This window comes from Oryzias melastigma, linkage group LG2 (genome assembly GCF_002922805.2).
Source record: "Oryzias melastigma strain HK-1 linkage group LG2, ASM292280v2, whole genome shotgun sequence".
Lineage (NCBI taxonomy): Eukaryota > Metazoa > Chordata > Actinopteri > Beloniformes > Adrianichthyidae > Oryzias > Oryzias melastigma.
Genome location: NC_050513.1, coordinates 1,496,144 through 1,520,921, shown reverse-complemented (window position 1 = coordinate 1,520,921; position 24,778 = coordinate 1,496,144). Strand labels below are relative to the sequence as shown.

Sequence of the window (24,778 nt, the reverse complement as noted above, 5' to 3'; positions counted from 1 at the left end):
CCACTTACAACCACTACCGCTACGACAACCGGAAGTATTGTAACGCGACTTCCGGTTTAAAATGCGGAAGTGTGAAAAAGGTCTGTTGGAGATTAAAACGTTGACTGTTGTTGATCTGAAGAAGCAGCGGGGCTGCTAGCGCTCAGAAATACACAACAACATCAATTTATAACTTTACAAACGTCATGCTAAAACAATAAAGCCAGACTTACATTTAAATGTAAACCTCTGAGCTTCAGAGCTTCACCCGCGTGAAGAAATGCGCTTCTCCCCTGCGCAGTACCGGCGCTGGTTAGCTTGACAAGAGTAACCCCTTAAAACAAGTATGTCAGATAATCCTACTCTTTAAAATGCCACAGCAGTTAGAAGAGTTGGGGGAGAATTCGGATTCAGTCCAATACGCTGGAAATAATACTGTTTGTATGTTTACGTTTGCGTGGATTTCAGGCTGGCTTGTCTGCAAACGTCGCCTCAGGTTTTCTTGTGTTTTATTCTGTGATGGTCGCTCCACACAACGTACACGTCTTATTGAGGGTCGTGTTGAATGTAAAAAGGTGACCATATATGTACTTTTCTTTTTCTACCTGGAGTAGACATTTTTCTTCCATATCACAGACACAATTCATTGAATTAGCGTCTTCCCGGGCGGGCTGCAGGGCTCTGTGTTCTGATTTGATCGCTCTGCATTTGCTCCCGCCCTCCTCCACCAGCAGTCATTATGATTGGATGTCGTCTTCGAAGAGCATTTTCGTTTCATTTTTATTCGTTGACAAAAAAGTCTATCAATTTAGTTAAAGTTTTCGTGTCTGGGCGGGAGTTTTTGTTTCGTTTTTGTTTCGTTTTTGTTTCGTTTTCGTTTTGTTTTTGTTGGATAAATAATGTCGTTGACGAAGACGATGACGAAAATTTTTCGTCAACGAAATTAACACTGAACCACAGCATAACCTACTCACCGGTCCTTGGCCACTTCTTATCGTACCGTCAGGTCTTCAGGGCAGCAGCTCTGATGCTTCCGAGGAGGTCAGGGCAAGTTTACGCAGATCACGTGATCCAGGGACCGAAATTGAATTTTTTTTTTTTTTTTACGGAGCACAGACAGGCTTTCTACCAGACATATTTACAACAACAAAAAAAGAAAGAAAAAGCCACGTTGACAAAAGGGCACTTTGGGCATCAAGGGGCAAAGGGGCAGGTGCCCGAGCACCCAGCGCCCCCCCCTCTGCACGTGCCTGCAGCTGGACGAGGAAGTGAAGATCTTCATGGACAGAACTTCCTCCAAAATCCTGATTCTTTCTCCTTCCAGTTCACCAAAGACTCTTTTAGCTAATTCTCCAATGTTTATTGACTGTGATCAATACATTCAATCATTGGTTTCTCAGAGTTCTTGATAAAATAATCAAAGCTAACATCAAAATGCTCTTTCATTGATTTACAATCCTTTCCAACTGCGGTCAAATGAGCCGCCGTTCACATTTCCGTGGTCACATCAAGAAGCTCCGTGGAGTCTGGTGGAGATTTTCCAGCGTTCTCAGTCCTGCTACCGTAAGTATTGGATGAAACTCACACCAAAAATCCAGTGATGCTGATTTGACCACAGAAATGTGAACGGCGGCTCATTTGACTGCAGTCAATGTGAAGATACCATCTTCTCTTCTCCAGAACCTGAACTAGACACTAGGAACAGATGAGGGTTTAGTGCATGTGCAGCAGAGCTGTTGATGGAAAGAAGATCATTCATTCAAAAAGTGTGATTTATTGAGATTTAAAAGGAGAAATACTCGGAAATGAAAAAAACAAAATGATTTCTTATAACATTTGTTCTCTTTCAGAAGAAAAATGACACCTAGACATGTTAAAAACTCTAAAAACAGGATTTTTTATCATATTGGGGCTTTTTATAGGCTTGGGAGGATTTTACACCGGAACCATTTTGTATCCCTAAACTTGCCCCCCCGATATTCTGTTTGCACCCCCAATAGGGACTGGCTAGATCCGGCCCTGCTTGAGCTGCGCTCCCGCAGCTGCCTTCCGGTAACTGACTCACCTGGTTGCGCAAGTGACCACTTTAACACACCTGCGACAGCGCTTCAAGAAGGGAGCCACCTGCTGGCTGCTTTAGAACTGCACCTGAACACAGCAACCGTGTTTTCACCAGAACAATCATATTTGCTGTTAAGAACTTTTGCAGTTAAACAGAATTAATTCTGTAAAGATCTGTCAAAGAAAAAGATGAGCAAAATATATTTTAGCCATTTAAAAAAGAAATAGAAATACAAATTCAAGTTTGTTATGATTAAACTAAATGTGAGTTTGTATTTTATCTTTGATATGTTTAACTATTTGCTGAATTTAATCTACAGGAGACCATAGATTAGACTACAGGAAACTGCTGCCATTCTCCGTTAAACCCTTTAACCATTTATATGTATTAATACAATACAAAATAATCACATTAACATATATCAATGCCTTTAACCTGCCCACATCAGTCACTTCCGGTGAGAAGAACCGGTGTGGTGCCAAGGTAAGTTCCCCCTGCCAGAATTTTTGTCCCCAGTAGATTTGTTTGTAACGCTCCTATTTTGTCCCCCAAAGCATAAGGAACACGAATCCAGTCTGACAAATTCTGAAGCGCCGACACATTCAAGGCGGGTGCGCCAAAAATGCTGAGTTTCTCCGAACGATACCGCCAGCAAACGGAAATTACGTATCCCATCCAGTTTGTAGTTTTCATATGATGGAGAACCCAGTAACAGATCACAGATATGCAAATAAGAAAGATCAGTGAACACTGATCTTTCTTATTTGCATATCTGCAGCAGTCTCCTGTGCGTCTGCTCTCTATAAAAGCCTGTGAGAGACTGGACTGCAGCTTCAGAGACTTCCTGACTGAAGCCCTGCAGCAGCTGAAGCCTCAGAGGTCCTCCTGAACCAGTGTGGTCCATCATCCTGTTCTGAAGCTACTGACCAACTGCAGACTGTCTGGGTGAGATCATCATCTGTTAACTCTGAAGTCTTCAATCAGTTCTTTCAGGAAACGTCTTGAATTAATTTAAAACATTTCAGTTTCAGAGACATTTTAACTGTTCTTAGAAAAAGGATTAATTCAACATTTTTGTCTTCTTAGCAAAGACGTAAAGACTTTATTAACAGGATAGAACATTAAAGATAAAACACATCAGCTCTCCTCCTTCAATGTTGATGAAACAGTGAGGGGTTTCAGAGAGAAGAAAAAACGATCTTTCCGAAACTGCATGGATCACTTTGTCTTTCCTCAAAAGAGATCGTTTTTAATCATCATCTTAGTCCTGTTAGGATCTCTACATGTGTTGGTTTCAGCTAAACGGTTCAAGAATTTGATTCAAACGTGTTTGGAAGAAACTGTTTGAAATGTTGAGGATCTGCAGCCTATTTGGTACCAAAAGCTGATGTTGGAACCCCCAAACCCTGCTTATGGGGACCCTTTGTGTGTTAAGTGATTATGTGTTATCAAACTTGTTTTTCTGCTTCTATGTATAAGCATTGTGTAACAGTTCCAAGAAGAAAGGGTGTTCTCCTTACACCTCTGCAAAACCACACGAAAAGCGAACCTCAGCAACAGGAAGGAGCATTGCAATAGCGCAGAAGAGGATATAACCAGCACCTCTTTGCTTCAGACTCAGACTCTTTGTCTTTACTTCGATTGAAGATCTATCTTAGACACTTGCCGCTTCATCCCGTATCACGGGAACCCACCATGGGTAAAAACATTGATTAGATCTATCCCGTTTCACGGGAACCCATTCGGGTAAAAACATTGATTAAACAAAGGTATATACACCCTAGAGGGAAGTTCTATAGGGACTCTACATCCGTCTTCGGGTAGGTAAAGAAGGAAAATATTACGTTTATATTTAGCCTCTGTTCTTGAAGTTGGTTGAAGGTCAAGATGGCGGTGAAGATGGCGGATGCCACGTATTGCGGTGCAACTGCTCCTGATTTCAAACGGTCTAGAATTAAACCTGAGGTTTATAAGACTGTTGAAGGAAAAACCGTGGTGGAGGATGAATTACTTAACTTCTTGGCCATAAAAATCAAGACGATGACTCAAGATGAAATTGTCGTGCTGGCTGTGAACTACTTTGACTCCGAGGGGATTGAGGCCTCAAAGAAACTTTTGTTTGAACTTTGTCCAACCACCCAGCGGTGTGTATCGCATAAAGGCTCGCAGAAAGACGTGAACAATATCAAAAGCTGCCTCAAGGTGCTGAATGAGTGTGGGGACAACATTCCCAGATTTGTGTCACACTATCTGGATGATCTACCTCCGGTGACTTTCTCGAGCCTGGACATCTCCAGCCTCCTCGGTAAACTGGAGAGGATGCAGACCGAGGTCTGCGCGATGAAGCAAGCTATGCAGCTACAAGCCGACGTCAGCGACAGTCTACGCGCTGTGACAGCTGATGTGGATCGGCGGGTGAACGCGCTGGAGTGCCGAGACTCTGGAGGATCCGCGGTCTTGCCTCCCTGCAACAGTGGAGGTACGGAGAGAGGACCTGCTTCCATCGCCAGGCCGCTTTCCGGAGCAGCGCGAGGAGAACCACTGACGGCGGCCGCAGTGGGCGGTACAGCAGAAGCATCTACCGCAGCTGGAACGACGGCGCCAACTCTGGACGCCGAGCTGGAGCTAACAGCGGCGAGCCCTGGAGGTGCTACGCACTCTCCAAAGTGGTCACAGGTTGTCAAGAGGAACCGGCGACCTCAAAATGCTGCTTTATTAACAACCTCGTGTAACCAACTTCAACGTTAAGCGATGGATTACAGTATTTTATTCAAGTGTATCCAACTATGGCCAGTATCAGAAGGATCCAAATTCGTCTGGAGCCAAGGAATGAGCAACAATAATGAGCGGCACAGTGTCAACAGTTGAGTAACACCTCATATATTTTTCCCGTTACAGAAACATTAAATTGGTAAACAACCATAAGACATTAAAACAAAAATTGTAATGAGTGCGCACTCAGAAAAAAATATTGTTCGGTGGGGCCCAAAAAAAATAAATACTTGAATTGTTGCAGGTGCACCTGTTGTAGTCTGAATGGACGTGCAATGTGGGTATCTTTATCCGTGGACTCTCTGGCTTGCCATCTGATGGATCTTCAATCTTCTCCTCGAAGTTCTGGTCCACCAAAAAAAACCTGACCTATAAGCAAGGTCATGCATATTAGACTTTGTCCTGTTATAAGTCCATTTTCCACTCCATGGTTCAAAACAAATGCAGATTATGCATTTGTTTCAATAAAATTCTATAATCTATTTCCAATTGTACAACTTATTTTTTTTTCTCAAGTCCCAATGTGGCAATAAACACACAAAATTAACTGTTCACGTTCATGTAATGTGTAATAACTTAATATAAATCATAAAACAGAATAGCAATAATAACAAAAATAAATGCAGAAGATTTCAGAAGTGATAAATGTGCTTTTGTACCTTTTCCCCACACTACAGGCCTGCTAGTGTGGGGGGAACTGCACCAAAAATTGATCTGAATTATTCTTCTATCATTATGCATTTTTTCTTCTTTTTAAATAAGAAATAACTCCAACCAATGTGTAAAAACTATACAAATTAAATCACACATGTGTGTAAAATCATTTACTTAAAGCTAACATCAACGTAAAGGTAACAAACTTTAAACCTTTTTCAATGCCAGGCGTTAGCATGAAAACCTAACATGGCGGTCACCTGTTAGCACATAGTGCTTTTTCCTCCCCGGTTCATCCCATTTCTAACCTTCACTGGAATAATCTTACCCCAAAAGCTTCACCCATGCAATTTGCACACTGTCAGAATTATTATGGCCATAAATGTTTTTTTTTTTCTTTTTTTCTCTCACCGTTGTTCTGCTCTGAAACTGAGGGTGTCGACCTCGCCACTCGTCGAAACTCCCGTAATGGCGGCTGGGAACGAAACCGAACCACCCGGCCCTCGTGGAGACCTCTCTTAGCCGTCTGCTGTCCGCGGTAACGGCACCACCGGTGTGTTGTGGTGGCTCCTTGCCTCCTGCAATTCGCGCCGAATCACACTGTCCTCCTCCTCCAAGGTCCGCTCGCGTTCTGCTTGCTCGTCTTCAGCTTGCTTAGCAGTCAACCATCCTTCGTCGCGGTCCAAAAGGAAGGCCAATGGCGGCAAAAGCCGTGAGCAGTGTCTGTGTTGCGGGACTTGCTCGACCAACTACGTTCCTGATTGGCTGTTGGGCTAGATGCTTCACATAGGGATTCTGGGAACCTGCTGGTGCGTTCAAGTGCCGCTCAAAATTTATAACTACTTATAACTAAATAAAACTTAGCCGACGAAACTAAAACATCTATGCATTACAAAATTGCACCTGGGTTACACTCGCATATATAGGGACAGTCCTCGAGTTCCTGAAGGCCCAGTGAGAAGGTCTGACGGGGAAACCTAATTCCTATTTGCGGATTTTGGGTCTTAACTGTCGTGAACATTAAAGAGGTTGTCTTACGTTCCCTATCCCACAACAAATGAACACACTGTAGTTGGTAGGCAGAGCTAGTTGTAAGTCCTAACCATAGAAAGGTAATAACCATAGACTGTAAAAATAATGGACTGAGGTCCCCCATTGGAAATGCATTACCTCCTCTCCTCGTGAAAGTAGGCCGCCTCTTTCACCGTCAATTCCTGAAACGGATATCGCCATTTGCAACCCATCTTCAGCGATTGGTCTTTTTGGTACTTCCTATATGGAACATAGAAGTAGGGGGGCTTGCTCTGTCCAGTTATTCTTATGAAGTCTATGGTAATAACCAGTAAATCGCAGTAGGCCAGCTCACAGGAGTCTCACCCGTGAAGAAACATCAAAGAGAGGTGCCAAAACTTCCACATCTGAGGAGTTCCTATATAGGCTTCGGCTCAACACTGAAAAACCAACAGATGCTTTTGTTTCTTGTTCCAGGTGAAGATGAAGATCCTGCTGAGCTGTTTGACCATCGGTATTCTCTTTGTCAACTCATCACAATCTGGCAAACCCAAAGGAAATACCAAGCCGGTCCCTATAGAACCACCAAAATTGTCAATGCGGTATAAAAAGTTTCATATGCAACATATAGATAACAAGGTGATAAAGAAGGGTTGTGATTCAGTAATAGGACGAAAAAATATCTATAACAATGACAACAGTTGTAAAGAAGTCAACACTTTCATCCTTGGTGATCCAGTCAAAGTCAAAAACATTTGCAAAGGTGAAGGAACCCCGAAAGGAACATTGACGCTGAGCAGAGGAAAGTTTAGAATCATCAAGTGCACATTGAAGTCAGGAGTCAGGAAGCCTAATTGCCAATATAATGGCAAACTCCTGACTGAAAGGAACCTGTTGGTCAACTGTGAGAACAAGCTGCCTGTTCACTTTCAAGACAGTCTGATTTGAGACGATTCATCAGTTTGTATTCGTGAGACGACAGAGTAAAATGTCCTGATGATGGTCTATGAACCAGACTGAAGGTCAAAATCTTTAACGAGCAAAATAAAAGAGTTTAACACTCTTTGATGTCTTCATGATGCTTCATTCTGCACTTCTGTAAGAAGGTTGTTAGTCTTCTTCGTCTGAGCTGGAATCTGGATCTAAACTGGACAGAAATGATATTGATGTTTTTGTTGCTCTGCTAGTGTTAGACTGTGATTGTGAGGGGCTGTAAGCTCGTGGGGCAGCATGTAAACAGGTGGATGATGGGAAGTGAGGACAGGCTTAGAGGTGAATTATGTCCTATAAAACAACACCCTTTTTTTAGATTGGGGCTAAAAATGGAATCATCATAACTTAAATACCAGAGGGAACTGTTTGAAAACTAATCCAAAAAATGACCAGAATGAGACTTTACAGAATAAATCTGACAAAAACTCAAAGAAGTCTGACCAAGTTCTTCTAAAGACACACTGAAGAGCACTGACCTGGATGAAGATCGCTGAAGAAGATGAGAAACCTCAACCTGGAGTGACTGAAAACAGAACACAACCCTCACATCGTCAGACCCCCAACCAATGAGCACCACAGCAGATCATCTCACCTGCTCCTCTTCACCCTCCTCCCTCCTGTCCTCCTCCTTGGACCTCCTCTGCACCTCCTTCCTGTCCACACTCCTCAGGTTCTCCTACACCGAGACCCTCTTCTCTGATCTCTGGACCTGTTCTGTCATGGATGTAAATATGCTCCTCATGAAGCTCACCTGTGCTGTCTTTACCTCCATGGATGAGGAGATGACTCATCTTAATGCAATCCACCCCCTGATCCAGCTGAGTAGGGAGCCCTCTGGTGGCAGACTTCAGAGCTGCAGCTGTCTCTCTTTGATCATTATTTGGAATGCTCTGTTCTGCCCCACAGAAACACCAGATCTCCAAACACAGCTGATCCGCTTTGTGACGTCACTCTTGATTGAAGTTCAGTTTGAAAGAAAAACTTAAATTGAGTGAATGTTCTCTTTAATAAGATCTAATATTTCCTTGATTGTCCCCGTCCTACAGGAACTAGCCTGTCTCACCTGTTTTCTCCAGAACACCATCACCCCCACAATCCTTTGCGGTTGGTAAAGTGTGTTGAAGTCATATTTCCTTCCTAAACGCATATAAAGCAGTGGTTCTGGTTCAGAACGATTCCTGTAACCACGGACAAAGTGAGTCCAGCAGATGGACTTTTACAAAAAATGTTAAATAAAAAACCAAAACACAAACCAACAAAAAGAAGAAATGTTTATTGTTTGAATAAAGATGAACAGAAGGCACACATACAGAGATCATATGTAAATACTTCCTCTGACTGCAGGACTCATGGGGGGGTGGCAAACAACACCTTTTGCAAAAATATATCCATATATAAGAATACACTCCTCTACACATTGAAGCAACCAACTATACAAAATGCAGGAATCCATTTGCACTGGTTAACTGGTGGAAGAGATCCATCAAAGCACCAGAGTCTCACCCCGTAAAAATAGAAGCGGTACCTTTGTCATATACAAGTTTAGGAAAACGTCTCTGCCGAGCCAAAAATATGACCTTAAAAAAAGCTAAGTAGTCTTTCTTTGCGGAATTATAATTTCAGGAAAGTGGTCATGGCTTTGAGATGCTTTTTGGTTACAAAACAGATCCCAGAGTCGACTAAGGCTTCAGAGCCCACACCATGACGGCGCCGCCACCTTTAAGGCTGAAAGGTAAATCTTTAACATTTGCTGACGTTTGAACAGAGAAAACTCTCAGAAAAATCTCCAAAAATAAAGTAGCAGATAGAACTTTTTCAAACTGTAAAAACTTTTTTAATATATTTAGCTAGAAAAGTACAACTCATAATACCTTTATTTTGAAAATTAAAATTAATTGGTTTACTTTAAGGTTTATTTTAGGCAAAGAATGATTTAGATTTTAAAAATAAAATGTGTTTTTACAGCATGTTGGTTGAACAGCAGCTTCTGTCTAGACGATCAGGACTTCGTGACCTTTCACCTCCATCATATCAGCACAACAGGAAGTGTGTGTGGCCCTTCAGAGTAAGAGTCTGTCATGACAGCTCTAGTTTGGGTAGATGTCGGGGAAGGTTAGGGTCTGCATGCATTGCTCCGCCCCGTCCACCAGGTAAGGCCCCTCCTCCTCGTATCCGGGCGGGGGGAGGCCCTCCTCCTCGCTGGAGGGCAGGGCGGCGTCCAGCTCCGCCTTCAGGCAGGGCCTTTGGTTTTCCGGGAAGGCCATGCAGAAGAGCGCCTCTGGGTTGCAGACGAACTTGTAGACGTAGCGTTCCCCGGCCACCTGCAGGAGGACACAGGTGAGCGGCGGGGGGGCGTTCAGGAGAACCCTCAAACGCAGCAGCAGGAGGACTTGCCTTTACCTTCTGCATGATGCCCTTCTCGTAGTAGTACCGCAGCGAGCGGCTCAGCTTGTCGTAGTTCATGGCCGGACGGTTCTTCTGGATGCCCCACAGCCGGGCCACCTGAACACAAAACCCAAAGTCAGATGTTTGATTCCGGGGGGGTCCACTGGAGATCCTAAGTTCAACCTCAGAACTTCTATGTTCTGTCTCGTCTCAGAACTCGAACTTAGATTCCATCAAAGTTCTGAGATTAAAGCCTCAGTCCAGTCCCCCCCACGACCGCCACGGGGGGGCTCACCTCCTCGGGGTCAATCAGCTTGAACTCCATGTTGCGCCCCGTCCACACAATCAGGTGAGCGTTGGCCGGGTTGTCCAGCAGTGTGAGCAAAAATTGCCAGAGCTGCAGGGACCCCCGCCGCTGGTATGGCAGACCCCCCGCCTTCCCTTTACCTGCAACACAGACACACATGAAGCTCCACCCAGGGGCCGGGCTAAAGACGCCACAGCGGCGGGGGTGGGGGGCCTACCTTCAACTCTCTCTGGCACCACACAGGTGTCATCCAGGTACAGACCGGGCTCTCTGTGAGGGAATCCTACCGGATGGGGGTGTCACATGGGGGGGGGGTCAGATGTTGGTCACATGTTCTGATGAGGTTCTGAACCTTCAGACTCACCTGGAAAGTTCTGTGGGAAGAGAAGTGAAGACTTCCTGTAGGACTGGCAGGTCTGGACCTCTGGAAGACAAAGAGGAGGAGTCATCACCCCCCCACACACACTCCCTCTCCCCCTCCCCGGGACAAACCTGGATCAAAGCTGAAGTCTCGCGGTTCCTGTTTGATGAAGACGCGACTGAAAGAGGTCTGGGCCGGATCCGGACTGGCAGGATCTGGATAACGTGGATCCACCAGCTCCTCTTTGAAAGCTGGTGGAGCGCGGGGGTTAAGGGGCTCCGACAAGTGGCGTTGGTAGAGGGGGCGGGGGTCACGGCTCGCTGGGTGGTAGGGAGCGCTGGAGGAATTGTCCGGGAAAGGCAGGCAGGGGTCGGACAGCTGCCGCTGGAATCTGAGGGGAGGGAGGATGTCTGATGACCCCCCCCCGATGAAAACCTGAGAGGGAGGGGCTGAAACTCACCTTTGTTCTGAACTGAAGGACCTTCGGGGACAGCTGTTGGGGGGGCGCGGCAGGGCGAACGCCTCCTGGTTGACCTGAGGATGCTGCTGAGGGGTGCAGGGACCACCATTGCTCAGGTGGGGGGAGAACAGCGGGGGTCCAGCATGGTGGGCGGAGCTGCAGCGTGCTGGCGGAGTGGGCGGAGTCAGACTCGGCTTGTTGCAGGCTCTAAAACAGGAGGAGATGTAAGCTTCCAGACTTCACCTGCAGACCTTCAGGTTAGTCACCTGTACGGGGGGAGGCATGCGTCCACTCGTCTACAGGGGGAGGGGGCTCTGGGGGGGCTGGACTCCCGCTTCACCTTGACCGCAGGTCCATGAAACATCACTGTAGACACAAAACAGGACCGAAAACGTCACAGAATTTGATTCACGTTCAAGACGCTTCGATGTTCTCGTCTGGGGGGCGGAGCCTCAGGGACCGTAGGTGTTCTCTGTCAGGACCACCCCCTTTCCCATGTTGAAACTCATTTCATCATGTTCTGGCCATCCGACCATTTCAAAAAAATCACCCGCTCAGGTGAAAAGATAAAGTGAAGTTCCTAGAATCCCCGTGATGACCCGGTTCCACCTCTGCACGTCTGAAACCCAAATGCAAGACACTTGTGCACAGCTTCACCTCAGAGCCAGTCACTCATGTTCCCTCTGAAGGAAAGCCTCATGTTAAAATCAGTCCCTCCATGTTTAGGTCGGGTCCGGTGTGGATTCATGTAAGAGCCGCCGGGGGGTTCAAGTCTGATCTGGTCAGATTCTCTGCAGGTTCTTGTCAGATTCTCTGCAGGTTCTGGTCGGATTCCCTGCAGGTTCTGGTCGGATTCTCTGCAGGTTCTTGTCAGATTCTCTGCAGGTTCTGGTCGGATTCCCTGCAGGTTCTGGTCGGATTCTCTGCAGGTTCTGGTCGGATTCCCTGCAGGTTCTGGTCGGATTCCCTGGAGTTTTCTATCCACCGTTTTTACAGATGAGAGTTTTAGGTTTACATTTACCAAAGTACATTTCTTTAAGTAACTGAAGTAATTTACTTGTTCTTTAAAAATGTGAACTCTTAAAGTAAAAACTCCCGTTTTAACTAAATATTTTCTAATATTGTAAAATCTTCTTCAGAAATGCAGCCAGAAACAGTTTTTTCTGCTGATTTCTTTTTACCCTCATTTAAAATGATCAGAAAAAGGGGGCGTGGCCTGTAGATCCCAGGAGCTGTCCGACTTGTTTTCTCTGCAAGGTTTCATTGAAAAACATTAAAACTGCTTAATCTTAACGACCTCCTGCAGGTTAAACCTCGTTTTCTTATCAGTCTAAGAGATTCGTGTGGAAAATGGGGAAGTGATCACTCACAATTACTGGACTGGAAATCTGGAACAAACTGCTCGTCGTCGGGAACCTGGGCTGTGGGCGGAGCAGAACCGATGTCAGAGAGGTTCAGCTCATTTGTGAGGAAGAGGAAAGGTCTTCACTGCTCACCTTCTGCGATCCAGATTTCTTGGAGTTGACTGAGATCCTGAAAAAGCTCTGAAAAACAGTGGTGAAGTTTAGGAGCATTTTAACTCAGATTAAGTGTAAACAAGATGTCCGGCATTAAAAACCACCACAGATAGATGAACATTAAAGATCTGAAATGCTGATGCTTTGAAATGAGTTGGAACTCTTTTTTCTCTGGACTTTCTTCCTTCATAAGGAGGATTAGTACCTTCAGTGTCCTGAGCCAGCTCAGTCTCCAAGAACTTGGTCCGTCTGTCGCTTAGACACGAGTCCGGCTCTCCTCCAGAGCTCTGCAATAACAGGTGAAGATGACGTCCATCAGGCCTCAGGGAGCCATAAACTCATAAAACACAATCAATGTTTTCACACTCACACTCTCTGGGCCCATGAAAGGGACCTGCTGGTCATAAAAGCCATCCATCTCGCAGCAGTTTCCCCCTGGAGCAACAAAACAGGAACACGTTCTAATTAAAACATCAGTTTATGGATCCCACAACCTCAGAATAAATAATAAACAGTAATTCATGAATGCAGATATCGATTTTTAAATTGATCTGAGTTTTTCTAGAGCAGAAAAGAGAAAAACCTCCATTTAGTCGCCTTTAGTTTCATAATGGTCCACTCTCAAAAGCACAATCTGTTCATGCAGCTACAACTACAGCTATTTACCCCCCCCTCCATCACTGTGGTAGAGTCCACACCTCTTCTGTTACTGACCCCGACACAAACCCAGAAGTACCAAAAAAAATGTTCAAATTCTTTAAAAGACCACGAGGACAGGTTTAAAGAGGGAGACGCTCCCGTGTTTAAAGTCACAAATGATGATGTCGTGACTGGAGAATGTGATGTCATCCACAGGAAATGGCTTACTTCCAGCTCCAACCAAATGAAGTCGATTCAGTTGCATTTTTGCTACAGACACCGCCATGTTGGAGCCAGATGTCGTCAGTGAGCAGTGATTGGCCCGAGTCGTCTGAGTCATCGCTTCTATGGCGTCTATGTAATTCTGGCTTCTTGGAGCCAGCAGGTACTTCCCGTTTGGAACGCCAGAGAGGAAGTCCAGTAATGCAGTAAAAGTGTAAAAATAGTTTTTAAAACTTGTTGGTATTTTATTGACTCGTTTTCGTTTCAGGACCACTGTAACAAAGTGTCATTTGTTACTTTTGTGTTTCCTTGTGTCTACCTGTTACTTGTGTGGTTATGGTCTGCTCCCTTATTTTCTTACCAGGTATAATTGGACAAATGTTTGTTAAGCTGCTTGGCAGCCATTTTGAGTGTTCAGCTTCCACCATTTTGGGTGAGAGGGGTGTTTATGTTGACCCCTCCATTCCCTCTGCAGTGGTTTGGACCAATTAGGGTCAGACCATATAAGCAGAGCTGTTTGTTCAGTGGGAGGTTGAGTTTGGAGGAGTTGTCATGGTGAAAAATAAACCCCTTCTACCTCCAAAAAGATTGTGTCTGGTCACTTTAGCACAGCTGCTTTGTGCCACTCTGTTACAACCACCTTGTGGGAACCTTTTTTTTTTTTTAAATATTAGAGGCTATATCTGAATTCTTTCCCTAATCTCTAACTACTAAAACAGTACAATCCGGGACTATCAAGTGCCCTGGATTTTAAAAGCAATTCAGCTCACTACTTTTTTTTTGGTAAACGGCGAGTATCACATCACTGATTTCATGAAGTGAAAATTGAAAATTCGCAAAAATTGTTCAAACGCAATGCATTGTGGTCCATATTCGCCAATGTAGAAAACATTGGTGCACTCTGGATTATTGCTAAGACTTGTGGGAAATTTTTAGGGCACTTTATTTGGGATTTGAACATTCGGACCGAACTACAAGATGGAGAACGCACTCATGCACCATGTAGTCAAGGAATTCAGACATAGTCTATTAAGCCTAACATCCCAGTTGGGGGCGTGTCTCTTTATTCACCAGGTGGGCGGGCCCATGGCATGGCTTTACATTGTTCCGACCACTTGTGAGTGTTTGGATCTAAGAGCTGATTTAACGTTGTGCTCTTAGATTTAACCCTTTAACACCACAGCTCCAGTGTTTATGCTCTCTGATTGGAACTTCTCAACGCCGCTTTCTCCTACAGATTCTGCTGGAAGTACGTTGATGGTGGTAACGGTTGAAAAGTTGCAGTATGTTAAAGATTATGTGTTTAAGTGTCACCAGTCACGCCTCAGATGTTAAAGGGTTAAAGTCAAAGCGCTCCATGTCCTTTAGATTAGAACAGTTAGCGTTTGATTCCCGCTCTGAGCTGCACTGATTTCCAGTCTGATGTTCCTCACAGAAAATAAAATAAAAACAAACATCTCTCTGAGAGTCAATTAGAAGAATTAACATTTAAGTCTGTGAATTTGTGAAATCTCTTTAATATTTGGCCAGGATTGCCATGATCCCCTAAAGGTATAGGTGTGAATAGAAGGTGGACGGACGGACATCGACTGATAGTTGTTTTTCCTTCAACTGTTGAGCTTTAGCTCCGCCCCTCTGGCGCCCCTCCTGGTCAGCAGCCATGTCTGCCCCCTCTCCAGGTTCCGTGGTGTGAGCAAACCCCGACTGTGTTCATGGTCGGATTCTGACGTGAAGGCGGGAAATGTCTGAATTGCCCCTGGAGGATTAATAAAGTTATCTATTCTATTCTATTCTATTGTAAGTCCGCTCAGCTTGAGGCTAGAATAAGGGTTGATGGAGACGCATTGGGGGGAGCGGACTTGCGCGTTTTTCTCAATGAACTGAAACCTGATCCCTGCGGGGAGGGGGGGCAGCTCCCCATTGATAGATCCCCTCCACCCCCCCACCATCGTGAAGCCCGGACGTGCGGGAGGACAGATGCGGGAAATGGATGCGGCGGCGCCTTTGATTAATAGAAAATGGCGATCGCCTCTTTTGCATTATCGACTCCCCCCGCGAGGAACTGCGCCGCCGCCGCCCCTCGAGGCGACGTCCGTTTTCCTCAGACCGTTTCCCGGCGGCCCTGTCGGCACCGTACCGTGCGCGTGCGGGACTGACCTGGCAGGAACGGTTGTTCGGCGGAGTAGACAGGCGGACGTTTGGCGCTACATCCCCGGCCGCTCCGAGAACAAACATCCGAGAGGAGATTTTCTCAATGAAGAGCTGTCTGACGCCGAGCTGCGCTCCGATTGGTCCACGGGGAAGTCAGTCAACGAGGCAGCCAATCACGGTCGAGACTGCTCTGACGTCTGCCGTCTTATGTTTTTTTATGAATGGCTGCGTTTCATTCATGCTCAGAACTCTTAAAGAGACAGTCACAAGAAAAACAAACAGATATTTAAAAATAAGTCTGTTTATATTTGTGGGTATTTTAAAATCGTTACTATGACATAGACTTTCAAAACAGCCCGTCAGAGATTTGTTTCGGTTTTATTCTAAGAATAAAACTCAACTTTCTAACAAGCTGTTTGTTCTACACTTTGGACAAAGAAACATTTTGAACAAAACAGAAACACAGAGAAGAAAACACAAAGGTTTCAAAGGTTCTAAACTCTGTTGTTCCCCTGCAGTCCGGACGGAGAACAGAGCGTGTCTGACTGTTAATCCTGTCCCACATGACTGTCATGTGATCAGAACAACCAATCCGACTTTCATCCCTTTACACCTCATTACCTTCAAAAGGATCGCAGAACTTTCTTTAAAAGTCCTCAAAGCAGATCCTCCAAACTTAAGAAGAACCTCTGATACCAGAACTCTCCAGAAAGTCCTTTTCTGCTACAATGTCAGAACAAAACCACTTCCTGTCATTAGTACGACACATGAAGGCAAACCAAACAGAAAGGGGTCACTGGACATCAGATGATGATGTTTGGGGGAGAGACTCTCAAGTAAAGTTGGACAGAGGTCGTCCACTTTAGATTTTAAATTAAAAGATGGTAAATACTGTAAAACTAAACCTGAAACTCTCCTCTAGCTGAAACTGAAGGAATCTCTGTGCATCAGGAACTTATTCTCAGAAGACTCACATCACTCATTGTGCCAGTGACATTCCGAAATGCTCCAGAAACTTTTTATCTGCAGAAGAAACTTCCATCCTCAGAAAGGAAGTATCGTTTAAACAGAGCTCAGAAGAATCTCGGTGTCCTGGAGAACCAGACTCCATACTAACCGGAACAGGGTTCTGTGGTCAAACCATATAATATATAATTAGACGCATCATCTCTGACGTCACCCATTGACTTCCACAGTCCCTGAAATGAAGCCTGAATATTCAGCTCATGGCCGCAGCCATATTGGCTGGAGTTAACTCCGCCTCACACGGACGTTCCAAATATGGGAAAAAGGGGCGGGACCGAGTTCACCCGCTTTTCCTCCGGTTTGTTTTAGTTCACGCCCACAGCTCTGCCGTCTGCGGCTCCTCATGCTAACGGCTAACCGCTTCAACTCTCCAGCAAAGCTGCACCGCGGTGGATTATTTACATCATGAATCTGTACAGGTGAGTACTTGGTGTTTAACACACAATCTGTAAAGCGGTGGAAGTGACTTTTAGACAACAATGAAAACGTATTTTCCCGTGGTACGAGTTTAGTATGAACTGAACATCCACTGTTTGATCATTTTATTTATGTTGTCCTAAACTAACTTATTCAATAAGAGTTATTTAGTCTTAAGTTACTGTAGTCTTTATATACACATTAAAAATACACCACAACAGTAATATGATTGTGTAAAACGTAGTTTTTCTCTAGTGTTAAATCAAATTGTTGATATATGATCGTATGATGCTGTGATTACAATATGAGGAGCATTTCTCTTTACTTCTTAGTTAAGTTAATCATGTCAACGTCCTAAAGCTGGAGCTAATATTTAAGTGAATCCTCTAAACACAGTCACAGTGAAGCAGAATGAACTAATATCAGTCAGAATGTGATAACATCAGGTCTGAAGAGGTTAAACAGACTGATGCTGCCTCCTCTTCTGCTGACAATCCAACTAAATACTGTCATGTTCTTTCAAGGATAAACTCATTTTCTTAAAAGATTTGGTTTAAAGATATTCACATGGATTTTGACCATAAACAAGATGAAATATTTTATTTTGTGTGTTTAGCTCATCTTTACAGAAACAGCACATGTACAAATATTTTTGAGTGAAATCTATTTTCTTTTCCTTACATCTACAGTTTGGATTAATGGTGACGTAATTTCCATTTGGCACCAGAAGGACCATTCAACAAAACCACCACAGCGACGTGAGCTCAGCGTGGACCCACATCACCTGGTTCAGCTGAGGCAGACGATGGTGGACATCTTTTATTTTTAATTCTACAAGGAAAAGCAGCTCCTGGTTCTCTCATCACTGTGGAGGACGTGAACAGGCGGCGTCTGGAGTCTGGAGCTGTCATGGGGATCGGAGAGAACGTCCAGCAGCTGCACACTCTTCAACCCAGCACTAAACTTTATTTTTCTTTAATTTCTTACTGATTTTATTTTCAGTAGATAGAAATGTACTCTTTAGGATCATTTATTAGGTTCTTTAAATGTATAAAAACAGACGGTATTATCATAGATGATGCTTTCTAACCATGACATGTGTAAAGAGGTCCGTACCTTGAATAAAGGAAAACTAATTCTGAATGTTCAATGATGAATGTTTGTTATGTTTTGAATCATTTCATCTGCTTCAAAAATAAATTTTGTACAGATCTGACTTTGACCCACATTTCCTTTTGTCTTACCTATATGCTAAACAGTGAATACACAGAAGAGACTGGTCACTCAAATATGTTAAACATGATTTTTATTGAATCACACATCAGCAAGAGTCAAATTCATATGTTAAAATTAGAATTTTACTGCCTTTAAATGTAAATGCTGGATTGTTTTGGATTATAAAACCGCTCACCACCAGAAGCAGACCAGAAGAGGAACATACAAGACAAACATTAGATACAATTTAAAAAAGACAGAGCTAAATATAACATGTACACATTTATTAAAAATTAAATATTTAAACTACATGTTCTTATTAACTGAAAGTTGTCTGTCTTCACATTTTAACTTCACATGAAGAGATTCTGGTGTTACTGTAGCAGATCTGAATCATGTCCTTATATGTTATAACTTTGCGATTAAAGAAAAGAACTATCAATAAAAATACAGAGAAAACGTCCTTTTTTAAACTTTAAACACAATAGATATTAATGTTGCTGAGAATTTTAAAAAATCGAATTACTGGAACTAAAATAAATAATAATAATATACATTAATGATTTATTTCCGGCAAAATATAAAGTTATTCTTTCAGTACTTACCTGAGAAAAGACACCAGATGACTCCCAGAGAGCGTATTAGAACAGTTTACATCACGGCAGCAGGACAAAAACCGAAATATAGCGCTCATGCTAACGCTTAATCTGTAGCAGACCAGCAAAACACCGGAGCACAGCTCCCAGAATCCACCGCGTCGTCACCTGTCAATCAAAGACCGCGCCCCCCTCATTAAGCGAAAATAAATGCTGTTTTAAAAAAAAATTACAAACTTAGAAAAAAATTCACTCCCCTCAGAGTTGTCATGGATGAAATATGCAGCCATTGATGAAATAAAAACTTTAAGCACCAGGCATTAAAGGGGTTTATTGGAGGGCTGAAAATGAGGATTTTAACATGGGAGTCTATGGGAATTTGCTCACTCTAAGCACCAGCCTCTCTGGTCAGTGTCGGTACTGCAACGTTTTGTTACTTCCGGGTTGGCCTCACGTTCCGCCTGACAGTGTTGGGGGTTGGGTCAAACAAGTCTAAAGGTGACGGGCAGTGGACCACAGTCCGGATGGTAGTAGATGCAGATCCCGCTGAAGGACATGTCTGTTACTGTGTGAGCTCTGGAGGAGCTGCAGTGTCTTCACCTCCTTACATCTCAGATGAGGCACTGCAGCTCTAGTGGATAGACACTCCCCTCTGAGGAGGACTCACTGAGGTGTCTTGTCGCTGCATTTTCTGTATGCGGAAGCAAATCGGTTGCATTGCTCACCTCGCATGCGCGAACAACACGTCACTTCCGCTCCTCACCCACTTTACGACAGAGTCATTTCCAAACAGTAAAACTCCTTGATTACAAGAATTTATGTTTTTCCCAACAACCGAGAGCTTCTTCTGACTGGATTACTGTGCGAAAAAACAAACAAACAAAAAAAGCCACCGCCTATGAAACACTTCATAATCGTATCTTGTTTTCATTACAGACAAAGGAAAATGCCAATGCTGTGTGATAGAATAACAGACACACAGTTCTGAGTCATTCTCTCCGTTTGATCATTTTTTATTTTTCATTTTTTGGAAACCGGAAAGGATGACAAGTGAACGAGTTTTACTCTGAGTTGTCATGGGATGTTGCAACAGAATTTACCATTAATAACGTGTTTGGATTAACTGAGAAAATAAAGTGTCTTGAAGTGGCGCTGTATCCTCTTAGCTTAGGGAGTAAACTGCAGTCAAACTGCAGAAGAAGAAAACATTTGTAGTCTGTTTGTAGTCACTGCAATATCGTAAGGTTAAGTGAATGTTTTCACTATGATAAACATTTTAAGTGCTATATTAACATACTTCGAGGTTATTGTTGTTGTTACCGTCCGAAGACCGGAAAATGCTTTAGCGGAAATGACGTTTGGTTCGCGTATGCGGGTGAGCGGTGCAACCGATTTGCTTCCGCATACCGAAAATGGAGCGACAGGTCTCACATGCATGTCCCTCTCCAATAGATGAGGGAGGAGCTCTGTTCATGACAGTTGTGGCTGCATTCACAGTACCTGGAAGTTCTGGTCCAACAAGTGAGAGTCTGAACCAAAGGAAGTCAGAGCTGAATGTTAAAGCAGCACAAATCCACAGAACTGCAGAGCTGGCTCCAACACAAAAAACAAAGAGTTATTATTGATGGTGAATATTTGAAATCACCACTTATGAAGGATTATTTTCAATAACAAGGACTTATTTACTATTGTGTCTCTTCCCCCTGACCTTGTAAGGCTCATGTGTAAAAGTCAAGTCCCAGGCGCCAGATCCGACTGTTTCAGCTATCAGCTTCAATGTTATTAGCTATCAGTACTAGCATCTTCAGCTATCAGCACTTACTTTTTTAAAAGAAACTCAAAGCAATTCCTTTTTCTATCCCTGTGGCTTTTATCACTTGTCCTTTTAAAAATCTAGCCCTGTTTTTTAAATTGTGTCTTAAACCTTTTAAAATCTTAAGTTTTTTTATTAAAAGTATTTAAAGTTCTTTGAACAAACTGTGCTTCATTTCTGGACATTTTTTGTGATCCTTGAACTTGACCTCACATGAGCAGTGATTGGTCCAAGTCAGGAGTTTCCATGGAAACCACTCACTCACCTGTTAGGAGTGAGCTTGCTGGAGGCCACACCCCTACAACTTGAAATCGGGCTACACAAACAGGAAGTACCTGCTGGTTTCAAGAAGCCAAAATTCTGTAGACTTTTATGGAGGAATAAACAGCTGTTACTCCATCATTCTGTTGGTCAGAATAACCATTCTCGCTCTGATCCCTTTTTTTGAAACATGGTTTGAATAATCCTCATTTCTGAAGTACAAGTTTTTAAAGTTATAAAATGAACAATCAGATGCCTCCATTAAAAGTAGGTGGAGCCTTCTGGCCCCCAAGTCTATAAAGTTTGACAGATTTTGTGTAGCACGCTTTAAAGTGTTAAAATGTGGTCTTCCAACAAGCTCATTCCTTATTGGTGAGAGTGGTTGTCATAGAAACATTGACTCAGACCAGTCACTACTACTGGTGACATCTGGCTACAACATGGCAGTATCTGTATCACAAAATGTCAAATCAAGCCATTTTCTATAGGGGGGGGGGTCACACTCACTCAGTCCAGTCTCTGATTCAGTTCAAACTGACAGACATAAACCACTGAACTCTTCATGAGGGTTTTTATTTTATGGATTCTTGACTCTGCGGATTGATCCAACGCTGGGCTGCATGCCCCCCCACTCAGAGTTGCGCCTGTATTCGCCCCTCTCCAGCAGGTACTGGCGCCCCCTGTAGTTGGGCTGCTCGTAGAAAACCCAGGCTCCTTCCAAAATCTTGCAGGAGTGGACAGGTCGGTTCTGCCAGCGCTCCTGCAAGGTAGGCATGTTCTCCGCCAACTCCAGAGACTCCCCCTCAAAGTTTGGCTTCTCCCAAACCTTCATCCTCCAAGACTCCCCCACCTGGAGACAACAAGCAGACAAGCACTGGTGGCTTGGAGGGATGGAACCCCAAGAGGAACTGATGGAGAATCAAAACCAGACATGAAACTAAAGCTCCAGAAGGAAACAGAGCCTGAAAGTTCCTGCAGACAAGAAGTAGGTGAGATGCAGGTGTGTCGTACCCATTTTTCCTTTACACAGAGTGTGGTTGGTGTGGGCGTCCTGCAGACATCCTATGTAGGATGTGCACACCTCGTACATGCAGCATTTGTGCGCAGATAGTAAGGAGCCATAACTCTCACCTAACCAACGACTACAGCAGGACAGGCAACTCCAGGCCTCAAGGGCCGCATTCCTGCATGTTTTCCAACATCCCTGCTCTGGTATGTTCTAATTGGCTGGACACACCTGAAGCAGGTAATCAGTCATGAGCAAGGCCTGGAGACCTGAAAACATGCAGACTGTAGGATACACCTGGACTCCCCTTGGAATGTGGCTTCTCCTCTCTACAGACCCGGACAACCCAAAACCGGCAGGGTGTGATGAAGGCTTTAACCAGGGCTGCCGAAACCGTGGTCCTAAAGACCAACGACCCTACCACTCTTCTCTCTGCTCAGGTATTTCTTTGTTCTGGTTGAACACACCTGGCCCAGGTAAATGCAGGTGGAGTGATGGATCTTGTGGACCAGGATTGGGCATCCCTGATCTTCTTCCTGACCGGACTGACTGCTACAAGAAGGATCGCCCACTCACATGCCTGATCACCCGGCAGGACCGGACGGCATCGCTGAAGCCCAGCCAGTACTGGTGGTCCGGATACTCTCCAGGGCTCAGCACGTACTGGAACCCCCTGTAGTTTGGTCTCTCGTACACCACCCAGAACCCCCCCTCCACTCGGATGGAGTTGCAGCGGCTGATGTATGAGTGCAGCTCGCTGGAGTCGTTCTCACACTCGTGGAAGCGACCTCCGAAGTTCCTGTCCTCGTAGAAGACCACCTGCAACGGAGAGGCAGGTTACAGAACATCCCGCTGGAGGAAGCGCTGCTGTTCCAACCCTGCTGCACCTTCTTCATGGCTCAAGCAGGAAAAGGTCAAAGGAAACAGTGAAAGCAGCGTTCCTTTTATACCCCCGCAAAACAATGTCGGCTCAGTCTGTCATGATTCAATCAGCCTGGAAATATTTATCCAGACTGATCACATTGTTCCTGTCTGTGTTCCAAACACTGCAAATGCAGCAGAATGCAGCAGAGCGCAGCCACCACAGCGAGGGCACTGCAGGACATCGCAGCTCAAATCCACATGAAGGACCCAGATTGTGGGCGGAGCCAGAACTTCCTGACATACAAAAACATTGTTTTATTTTATACAAGGGACAGGAAAAAAGTGGCTTAGTAAATCCAACTTTAAAGGGTAACCAAACCCTAAATCAACTTTTTTGTCTGTTGACCTCTATAAATGGGGCTTTGAAAGTGCTGTCTGTTGGTCATTGGGTAACTTTTGATAAATTAAAACAAATTTGTTTAATTCTTGAAAAGATGGTCAAAAACCGTCTGTGTGCTGCCCCAACAGGTTTGAATTGATGTATTACAGTTAATTTTTGTGATTGGTCAAACCACATAAGTTTCACAAGTTCCACTTCATGATCTGCAGCTCCAGTAATGCTAACAGTAAATATTGACAATCATTAAAAAAAGGTCCGCACACTGTCTTGTGGGGTCCAGATGACCCCTCTTTTAATGTAGACAAGCCTAGGAGAGCGGAAGGGTTTATTAATAAAAGCTCTGAAAGTTTACATTAAGACCCACTCTGATGAAAATGATGTTTTTAACATGTTCCTGTGGCATTTTTCTCATGATGGAGAACATGTATAAATAAACTTAGGCTTAAAAATCCCATTTCTAAACATTTCTTCGACCTCTGACGTACAGACAAATAGATCCATGAACGTCTTTATTTTCTCCATTTGAGCTGGAATCTGGATCAAAACGGCTACATAGCTCTGACATTTCTTGCCATTTTTGATGCACTGCTAAAGTTAGGTTGAGGGTGTGAGGTCCTGTAAGCTAACAGGAAAGAGAAACAGATGGATGATGGGAAATGAGAAAAGACTTACAATGTGTCTACAATTCAGAGGTGAATTTCCAATGAACTCTTGCTGCTCAGCAGAACTATGTACTAAAAAAACGATAGGTTTTAATTTGGGGTAAAAAGATTTTTTGGCATTATCAAAAAGAAACGACGATTGAGAACGCCTCCAAAATAGATTAAAAGTTAATCTTTAAGCATCTGAAACAAGTCAGAGACTCACCAATAGAAAGAAAAGAGAAGAGACACAAGTCCAGCTTTCTAGACAAACCTGATCTGCTGAGATCTAGGATACCATAGAGCTTCAAAAGCTTAAACAGCTTCAGAAGCTCTTTAAGCTTTTGAAGCTTCTAAAGCTTTTGAAGATTTGAAACTTTTGAAGTTTTTTGAACCTTTTGAAGCTTTTTGAAGCTTTTGAAAATTTTTAAGCTTTTGGGTTTTTTACAATTCGGAAGCTTTTGAACCTTTTGAACCTTTTTTGAAGCTTTTTAAAGTTTTTGAGACTTTTGAACCTTCTGAAGCTTTTGAAGCCTTTTGAAGCTTCTGAAGCTTTTGGAAAGCTTAAAAAATATGATCAAGTTTCAGAAGTGGAGTTGAGGATTGATCCTTCTGTCTCCGTGTGGACGCTCAGAGATTCCTGAAGCTGCATGAAAGCATCGATCCATGAAAGAGTGGTCTGATGGAGACCTGATTCCAGACCTGCAGGAACCCAAGTTTCCCAACAGAGAAGGAGTTGATGGTTTTTCTGCTTTGAAACATTGAAACATCCTTAAACTCTGATGGAGAACTCCTTCTGGATTTCTAATCAAATTAACATGATCCTGAAAAGAGACACTGTAGATACTGATGTTGATGAATAACAAATTAGAAACAGTTCTCAACATAAAGGAAGTCCTGCTTGTGAGTTGTCCTCAACAACAATGTGTCAGAGTCTAAATGATGACTGATTTTGAAGGAGGATGAAAAGATTGAGAAGAAAAGAAGTTTGAACAGCTATTAAGCTGTATGGAGAAGTTTTCTTGC

At 43.8% G+C, this 24,778-nt stretch overlaps 2 protein-coding genes and 1 long non-coding RNA gene across 6 annotated transcripts; 1 reads left to right on the top strand and 2 right to left on the bottom strand.

Moving 5' to 3' along the window:
• Positions 1–8,727: 8,727 nt before the first annotated feature.
• On the bottom strand, positions 8,728–15,673 carry LOC112136807 (ETS translocation variant 5). 4 transcript variants are annotated; one of them, XM_024258724.2, is made up of 13 exons: positions 15,520–15,673; positions 12,872–12,936; positions 12,707–12,788; positions 12,481–12,528; positions 12,355–12,405; positions 11,251–11,350; positions 10,985–11,191; positions 10,656–10,915; positions 10,528–10,587; positions 10,381–10,446; positions 10,152–10,303; positions 9,866–9,973; positions 8,728–9,792 (listed from the first exon to the last, which is right to left on the bottom strand). In XM_024258724.2, exons 2-13 carry the CDS (start codon positions 12,917–12,919, stop codon positions 9,559–9,561), a joined length of 1,416 nt encoding a protein of 471 aa, XP_024114492.1. In that variant the 5' UTR covers positions 12,920–12,936; positions 15,520–15,673; the 3' UTR covers positions 8,728–9,558. The 4 variants fall into 4 exon arrangements, with proteins under 4 accessions (XP_024114492.1, XP_036070368.1, XP_024114490.1 ...); XM_036214475.1 differs by lacking the exon at positions 15,520–15,673 and adding an exon at positions 13,682–13,704; XM_024258722.2 differs by lacking the exon at positions 15,520–15,673 and adding an exon at positions 13,369–13,579.
• An 817-nt stretch (positions 15,674–16,490) lies between these two features.
• LOC118599443 lies at positions 16,491–18,426 on the top strand. Its single transcript, XR_004948797.1, has 2 exons — positions 16,491–16,958; positions 17,646–18,426. It is a non-coding gene; the product is annotated as an uncharacterized LOC118599443 (long non-coding RNA).
• Positions 18,427–21,415: 2,989 nt separating this feature from the next.
• Positions 21,416–22,743, bottom strand: LOC112136767 (gamma-crystallin S-1-like). Its single transcript, XM_024258658.2, has 3 exons — positions 22,735–22,743; positions 22,424–22,666; positions 21,416–21,691 (listed from the first exon to the last, which is right to left on the bottom strand). The coding sequence occupies exons 1-3, from the start codon at positions 22,741–22,743 to the stop codon at positions 21,419–21,421; spliced, it is 525 nt and encodes a 174-aa protein (XP_024114426.1). The 3' UTR covers positions 21,416–21,418.
• Positions 22,744–24,778: the final 2,035 nt, after the last annotated feature.

Bases quoted from the DNA above. Each gene is read 5' to 3' on its own strand.
- LOC112136807 (XM_024258722.2), bottom strand. From the start codon at position 13,480: ATGACTCAGACGACTCGGGCCAATCACTGCTCACTGACGACATCTGGC. The intron at 12,529-12,706 runs GTACTAATCCTC...ACTGTTTTTCAG, and splicing joins GCTGGCTCAGGACACTGAAG to AGCTTTTTCAGGATCTCAGT. The intron at 9,793-9,865 runs GCAAGTCCTCCT...GTCCTCCTGCAG, and splicing joins GCATCATGCAGAAGGTAAAG to GTGGCCGGGGAACGCTACGT.
- LOC112136767 (XM_024258658.2), bottom strand. The intron at 21,692-22,423 runs GTGAGTGGGCGA...TGTTGTCTCCAG, and splicing joins CCTGCCGGGTGATCAGGCAT to GTGGGGGAGTCTTGGAGGAT.